Below are 8,647 nucleotides of genomic sequence, written 5' to 3'. Positions count from 1 at the left end.
GTGTTCAGTGCAGATCAGTGAGTAAGCACAAGCCAAGTAAAAGGTCATTAAAAAGAAAGTAAGAAAAGATCAAAATGGTTGTCAGAAGAGACTGAAACTTGTTCTTGAGTGGAGAGTAGCTAAAGTGAATAGAAGAAATGATGAAATTAAAGAGCTGAACAGATTTCAAATGACAGCTCAAGAAGACAAAGTAAAGTATTATAATGAAATGTGCAAAGACTTGGAATTAGAAAATCAAAAGGGAAGAACCCATTTAGCTTTTCTTAAGCTGAGAGAACTGAAGGAAAAATTCAAGCCTCAAGTTGCAATATTGGATTCTATGGGCCAAATACTGATGCATTGTAAGAATATGGAAGAAATACACAGAGTCATTGTAATTAGTTGACGTTCAACCATTTCAGGAGGTAGCATATGATCAAGAACTGATGGTAGTCAAAGAAGTCCAAGGTGCACTGGAGCCATTGACAGAAAACAAGGCTCAAGTAGTTGATGGACTATCTATTGAGATGTTTCAACAAATGGATGCAGCACTGGAGGTGCACATTAATTTATACCAAGAAATTTGGAAGACAGCTACCTGGCCAACCAACTGGAAGAGATGCATATTTCTGCCCAATCCAAAGAAAGGTGATCCAACAGAATGCAGAAATTATCAAAAAATACCATTTTTTCACATGCAACTAAAATTTCACTGAAGATAATTTAAAAATGTTTTCTGCAGCATATTGACAGGGAACTTCCAGAAATTCAATCCAGATTCAGAAGAATACATAGAATGATGGATATCATTGCTGATGTCAGATGGATCTTGGCTGAAAGTATCAGACAAATATTTCCTTGTGCTTTATTCATTATGCATAAGCATTCGACGGTGTGAATCATAGCAAAGTATTGTGATAACATTGAGAAGAATGGGAATTCCAGAATACTTAATTGTGCTCATGGGGAACCTGTACATAGATGAAGAGGCAATCATTCAAACAGAATAAATAAACAGTTTAAAATCAGGAAGGGTGTGCACCAGGGTTTTATTCTTTCACCATACTTATTCAAGCTGTATGCTGAGCAAATAATCTGAAAAGCTGAACTATATGAAGAAGAACATGGAATCAGGATTGGAGGAAGACTCATTAGCAACCTGTGATCTGCAGATCACACAGCCTTGCTTGCTGTATGTAAAGATGACTTGAAGTACTAACTGTTAAGATCAAAGACTACAACCTTCAGTATGGATTACACCTCAACATAAAGAAAACGAAAATCCTTACAACTGGACCAATAAGCAACATCAAGAGAAATGGAGAAAATATTGGAGTTGTCGAGGATTTCATTTTAGTTGGATACACAATTGAAACCCATGGAAGCAGCAGTCAACAAATCAGACATCATATGGCACTGGGAAAACCTGCTGTAAAAGAAGTGTTTAAAGTGTTGAAGAGCAAAGATGTTACTTTGAAGGCTAAGGTGGGCCTGACCCAAACAAAGGCATTTCCGATAGCCCCATATGCATATGAAAGCTGGACAATGAATAAGGAAGACCGAAGAAGAGTTGATGTAGGTGAATTTTGGTGTTGGTGAAGAATATGGAAAATACCATGGATTGCCAGAAGAACTAACAAATGTGTCCTGGAAGAAGTGCAGCCGAATGTGCCTTAGAAGTGTGAATGGCCAGACTTTGTCTAACCTATTTTGGTCATGTTGTCAGAAGGGACCAGTCCCTGGAGAAGGATATCATGCTGGGTAACATAGAGTGTCAGTAAAGAGGGAAGACTCTCAATGAGATATATTGACACAGTGGCTCTGATGATGGGCTCAAGTATGGCAGCGATTGTGAGAATGGTGTAGGACTGGGCAGTGTTTTGTTCTGTTGTCTATAACGTTGCTGTGAGTTGGAACCTCCTAACAACAACACAAGGTTTAGAAACCCTTCATAGACTGTGCTGTTACACATGATGAATGAGGGTGAAGACGAAGTGATTGGAAAAGATAAGGAACATTTGCTACTCCTCATAGCAAAGAGATAAGTGCTAATTATGAAAGGATACAAAAGAATGGTGAAGAAGAAAGATGTGCAGGTTATTGTTGATCAAGAGAGAATATTATTACCCCTACCATTTTCTATCAGCTACTTGACATTTCTGGTACTTGATAGTATTTTTAGGGAGTTGGGGGAGAATAGTATTGTTTTAAAAATAGATGATCTATACTTTTCTGGATGAAAATATCCTCTAAATCATTTATTTCTGTCCTTAGGAAGATAAGACTCGTCCCTTTATCACATCCAGTCCTACAAATGGGGTCGAATCTGTTGCAGAAGGCTGGGTTTCTGAAAACCCTTATGATACACATTTTGGTGATGTCCATTTTTACGATTACATCAGTGATTGCTGGAATTGGAATATTTTCCCTAAAGCTCGATTTGTATCTGAATATGGATATCAATCCTGGCCTTCCTTCAGTACACTGGAAAAGGTAAGCCATCTTGATTTTCCAACTCTTCTCCTCCTCTTTTCTGTCTTTGTCTTCTCTTCTTCTAGTGCATCTGATTTTCTGTATGACTTTTCACTTTCTTTGCTCCTAAATAGGAGCCCCAGTGGCACTGTGGTTAAAGCATTGGGCTGCTAATAAAAAGGTTGGTGGTTCAAACCCACTAGCTGCTCCATGGGAGAAAGATAAAGCAGTCTGCTTCTATAAAGATTTACAGCCTTGTAAACCATCTGTGACAGTTCTATTCTGCCCTCTTAGGTTGCTATGAATCAGAATTGACTCATGGCATTGGGTTTGATTTTGGTTTCATTCCTAAATATTTCAATTTCATAATTAGGTGCAGTTTCACAGTTGTATATGTATCCTTTTAAAAAACAGGTTTATTGAATATAATTTTATACCATCTGATTTGCCCATTAACGTGTACAATTCAGTGGAGTTTAGTACATTCACAGAGTTTTGCAACCATCACTACAATCCAATTTTAGAACATTTTTATCACCCAAAAAGAAACCCTTTACACTTTAGCAGTCACTGCCCCATTCTTCCCCACCCACTAACCCAGTCCTAGGCAATCACTACTCTCCTTTCTGTCTCTATGGATTTGCCTTTTCTGGAAGTTTTGTTTTAAGGAAATCATACAATATGTGGTTTGTTGTGACTGGCTTACTTCACTTAGCATATTTTCAATGTCCATCCATGTTGTAGCATGTATCCATATTCATTCTTTTTATTGATATTACAGATACTACATTTGATATTATAAATATTGATATTACAAATATTATATTTTTTGGATTTCCCCCATTTTGTTTATTCATTCATCATTTAGTGGACATTTGGATTATTTTTACTTTTTGGTCATTGTGAGTAATGTGGCTGTGAACACTCATGTGCAAGTTTTTGATTGAACATATGTTTTCATTACTTGTGGGTATAAATACCTAGGAGTGGAATTGCTGGATCATATGGTAACTCTGTTTAACTTTTTGAAGAACTGCCAAACTGTTTTCCACAGTGGCTGCACCATTTTACATTCCCACCAGTAATGTATGAGGGTTCCAATTTATACACATTCTCTCCAACACTTAAATATTTTCCATCTTTTAGATTATAGCCATCTTAGTGCATGTGATGTGGTTTTGATTTGCATTTCCCTAGTGTAAAGATTTGAACATATTTTCATGTGTTTATTGGCCATTTATATATCTTTCATGGGAAAATGTCTATTCAGATCCTTTGCCCATTTAAGAATTGAGTTATTTGTATTTTATTGTAGAATTACAAGAATTATATAAATTCTGGATAAAGTTATTTATCAGATATATGATTTGCCATTTTTTCTCCCATTTTGTGGATTGTCTTTTAATTCCTTGATTGTGTCAGTTAAAGCACAAAGTTTTAAATTTTGATTTAGTCCGAGTTATCAATCTTCTCTTTTTCTCTTGTGCTTTTGGTGTCATCTTTAAGAAATCATTGCCTAATCCAAGCACACAAAGATTTACTTCTTTGTTTTCTGTAAGTGTTTGATAGTATTGACTTTTATAATTAGATCTATGATCCACTTTGTGTTAATTTTTGTATATGATATAAGATCTGTGTTGCAATGAATTAGTTATTATGGCCCTTCTAGTCATAGTTTTGTGAACTTTGCTTGCTGAAAGTGAAGATGACTTGAAGCACTTACTGATGAAGATTAAAAACTACAGTCTTTAATTTACACTTCAATGTAAAGAAAATGAAAATCCTCACAATTCACTCAATAAGTAGCGTTACAATAAATGGAGAAAAGATTGAAGTTGTCAAAGATTTCATATGATTTGGTTCCACAATCAACACTAATGGAAGCAACAGTCAAGAAATCACATGATGTATTGCATTGGGCAAATCTGCTGCAAAAGACCTCTTTAAAGTGCTGAAGGGCAAAAATGTCTCTTTGAAGAATATGGTGTGCCTAACCCAAGTCATGGTATTTTCTGTTGCCACATATACATGTGAAAGCTGGACAATGAGTAAGGAAGACCAAAGAAGAGTTGATGTTTTTGAGTTGTGGTGTTGGCAAACAATATTGAAAGTACCATGGACTGCCAGAAGAATGAACAAATCTGTCCTCTAAGAAGTGCTGCCAGAATGTTCATTGGAAGCAAGACTGGCCAGACATGGTTTCATCTACTTTGGTCATGTTGTTAGAAGGGACCATTCCCCGCAGAAACCTATCATTCTAGATAAAGCGGAGGGTCATTGAAAAAGAGGAGGTCCCTCAACAAGATGGATTGACACAGTGGCTGCAATGATGGGCTCAGGTATACCAGGGATTGTGAAGCTGGCACAGGACTGGGTAGTGTTTCATTCTGTTGTACATAGGGTCACTATGAGTCAGAGCCAACTCAACAGCACCTAACAACAACAGTCGTGGTCTTGTGACTCTCATAAAATGATTGGATGAGACTGTGCAAATAAGGTGCTTGTGACCCATCAAGGGAATTGGATAGCTTGTTAATAATGCAGATAAGGTGCATGGAACCCTTGTGGAGTGGGACCATACAAATAAGGAGTATGGAACACTGTTAACAAGGGGATTGGTCAGTTTTACCATCCCTCTAAGCTTAAAGGGAGCCAATCCCAGAAGCAGAAAGAGGGGACCTCAATTCTATCAAGAAGAAGAGCAGGAGTGGACTGTGTCTTTTGAACCTGGGGTTCATGTGCTAAGAATCTCCTAGACCCAGGAGATAAAGAGAGAACACCCAGGACAAGGAAAAGTAGCAGCTGAGAAATGGTGACAGAAGAAACAGGAGACTGGCATGCTATAGTATGGTGGGCCATCCACGCCAAAAGAGGGAGGCCTTTCTAGTGTGCATTCTTACTCATGGACGAGAGTGCTTGAATGCCTTTGAGCAGGCAGCTTGCTGGTGGAATAGGAAGCCTTCACGTACTTATTGGACAAGCTAAAGAGCTCTGTAACTCTTGCTTGAGCAGAGCAGAAGCCAGGGCAATGGGCTGAGGGACAGGCCTGCCCATGGGCACAGCCAAGAAGAAACTGTCCTGATTGAAGAAATACATCCTGAGTTGTTGCTGTTACTTCCAAGTTGATCCTGATCCTGAATTCCCTTAACTGTGAGTATGATCTGTGAGTTCTGTGTGTTCACTATAATGAATTTTCAAATCTAGCAGAAAAATAGAGAATGAAATGGAAGGGATGCTGGTATCAGAACTGGTAAAAGGATTGGAGGGTGTCTGACCTCCACCTCATAGGAATCAGCCTTGGGCTGATGCTGATCTTGATTCTTTCTCCCCCTCTGAAGTTAGATGAAATCTGATGCCATCATACCATTTTTAGTGTCCAAATTCATTCTTTTGTGTGTGGGTATCCAGTTGTCTTATCACAATTTGTTGTAAAGAATATTCATTCTTTATTGAATTCTCTTGGCCTCTTTTCTGAAAATCAAATTACTATGAATGTCAGAGTTTATTTTTAGACTCTTAGTTCTATTCCATTGATCTAAATGTCAAAACCTTATTCCAGTACATACTGTTTTTTCACTATAGCTTGCAATAAACTTTGAAGTCAGAAAGTGTGAGTCTACCATCTTTGTTTATTTTAAGATTATTTTGGGTCCTTTGCATTTCCATGCAAATTTTAGTATTAGTTTGTCCATTCTTCAAAAAAGGCAGTTGAAATTTTGATAGAAATTATATAGACACTGTAGATTAATTTGGGAAATATTGCCATCTTCACAATGCTAAGTTACTGATTCATGAACACGGGATGATTTCTTTCCTCAATGTTTCCAGTTACAAGTCTTGCACTTCTTTTGGTAAATTTATTTTAAGAATTTTATTCTTTATGATGCTCTTGTAATGGAGTTGTTTTCTTAATTTCATTTCTAGATTGTTCATTGCTATTGTACAGAAATGTTGTTGTTGTTGTTAGGTGCTGTCAAATCATCTCTGACTCATAGTGACTAAATGTACAGCAGAATGAAACACGACCCAGTCCTGTGCCAGCCCCATGATCTTTGCTATACCTGAGCCCATTGTTGCAGCCACTGTGTCAATCCATCTTATTGAGGGCCTTCCCCTTTTTTGTTGTCCCTCCACTTTGCCAAGCATGATATCCTTCTCCAGGGAATGATCCCTTCTTATAGCATGACCAAAGTAGGGGAGACAAAGTCTGGCCATTCTCGCTTCCAAGGAACATTCTGGCTGCACTTCTTCCAGGACAGATTTATTAGTTCTTTTAACAGTCCATGGTGTTTTTAGCATTCTTTGCCAACATCACAACTCAAAAGCATCAACTCTTCTTTGGTCTTCCTTCTTCATTGCCCAGCTCTCACATGCATATGAGGTGATTGAAAATACCATGGCTTGTGTCAAGAGCACCTTAGTCTTCAAGGAAACATCTTTGCTCTTCAGCACTTGAAAGAGGTCCTTTGCAGCAGATTTGCCCAATGCTATATGATGTCTGACATCTTGACTGCTGCTTCCATTGGTGTTGATTGTAGAACCAAGCAATATGAAGTCTTTGACAACTTCAATCTTTTCCCCATCTTTATCATGATGCTGTTTCTTGGGGCCCATTGTGAGGATTTTTGTTTTCTTTATGTTGAGATGTAATCCATATTGAAGACTGTAGTCTTCAATCTTCATTAGTAAGTGTTTCAAGTCTTCCTCGCTTTCAGCGAGCAAAGTTGTGTCATCTGCATAACCTAGTTGTTAATGAGACTTCCTCCAATCCTGATGCCATGTTCTTCTTTGTATAGTCCAGCTTCTGGGATTATTTGTTCAGCTTACAGATTGAATAAGTATGGTGAAAGGTTACAATCCTGACGCACTCCCTTCTTGATTTTAAACCACATAGTGTCCCCTTGTTCTGTTTGAACAACAGCCTTCTGGTCTGTGTACAAGTTCCTCATTAGCACAACAACTAAGTATTCTGGAATTCCCATTTCTCAACATTATCTACAATTTGTTATGATCCACACAATTGAATGCCTTTGCATAATCAATAAAACACAAGTAAACATCTTTCTGGTATTCTTTGCTTTGAGCCAAGATCCATCTGACATCAGCAATAATATCCCTCATTCTACATCCTCTTCTGAATCCAGCTTGCACTTCTGCAAGTTCTCTGTCAATATACTGCTGTAATGTTTTGAATTATCTTCAGTAAGATTTTACTTGTATGCGATATTAATGATATTGTTCGATAATTTCCACATTCCGTGGGATCACCTTTCTTTGGAATGGGTACAAATATAGATCTTTTCCAGTCAGTTGGTCAGGTAGTTGTCTTCCAAATTTCTTGGCATACAATTCACTTTTGCATATTGATCTTGTGTCCTGCAACCTCACTGAATTCACTTATTAGTTCTAATAATGTTTTAGTGGATTCCTCAGGATTTTCTGTATACATGATCATGTCATCTGGAAATAGTGATAGTTTTACTTCTTCTTTTCCAATCAGCATGCATTTTATTTTATTTGCTTGCTAATTATTTTGGCTAGTACCTCTAGTACAATGTTGAATAGAAGTGGCCGGAGTGGACATCCATTTCTTGTTCCTGATCTCAGGAGGAAAGCATTTATTCTTTTAAAATTTAATATTTTGGCTGTAGTTTTCCACAGATATCTTTTATCAGCTTTGGGATATTCTCTTCTAGTCCTAGTCTGTTGATATGTGTCATTGAAAGATGTTCAATTTTTTTCAGCTGCTATTTCTATGTCTACAGAAATTGTCATGTGGTTTTTGTCCTCCCCATAACTTATTTAAAGTAACAAAAAACTTTTTAAGGCATGTTCAAAATCTTCCTTAATCTCACTACCTAAATGTAATAATTTTTATTCCTATACATTGAAGTTCTAGGAGCTCTGGTGACATAGCACCTAAGGCATTTGACTGCTAACCAAAAGGCTGGTAGTTCATACCCACCAGCCACTTTTCGGAAGGAAGACTGGGCAATCTGCTTCCATAGAGATACTGCCTCAGAAACCCAAGGAGGGGTTACTATGAATTGGAATTGATTAGATGGCAGTGAGTTTGTTTGTTTGTTTGGTTGTTTTTTTTAGACATTTGTGATAGTTGAAGATGTGTCAGCTTGGCTGGACTCCAGTTGTGAGTGGTGGTTCCCATGATGGATCACATGACTGAGTTCTGAGCGGC

At 37.6% G+C, this 8,647-nt stretch overlaps 1 protein-coding gene across 1 annotated transcript in view; it reads left to right on the top strand.

Moving 5' to 3' along the window:
* Window positions 1-8,647, top strand: part of MANBA (mannosidase beta) — a 279,621-nt gene that overhangs the window by 203,714 nt on the left and 67,260 nt on the right. The window contains exon 12 of the mRNA XM_007953653.1: window positions 2,254-2,472. Within this exon, the coding sequence (XP_007951844.1) occupies window positions 2,254-2,472 (219 nt within the window). The remainder of the gene's footprint in view (window positions 1-2,253; window positions 2,473-8,647) is intronic.

This window comes from Orycteropus afer, unplaced genomic scaffold (assembly GCF_000298275.1).
Source record: "Orycteropus afer afer isolate SDZICR_OR568_19922 unplaced genomic scaffold, OryAfe1.0 scaffold00403, whole genome shotgun sequence".
In the NCBI taxonomy this organism is placed as follows: domain Eukaryota; kingdom Metazoa; phylum Chordata; class Mammalia; order Tubulidentata; family Orycteropodidae; genus Orycteropus; species Orycteropus afer.
The sequence above is the reverse complement of the archived record's forward strand: the minus strand, read 5'-3'. Positions and strand labels throughout refer to the sequence as shown.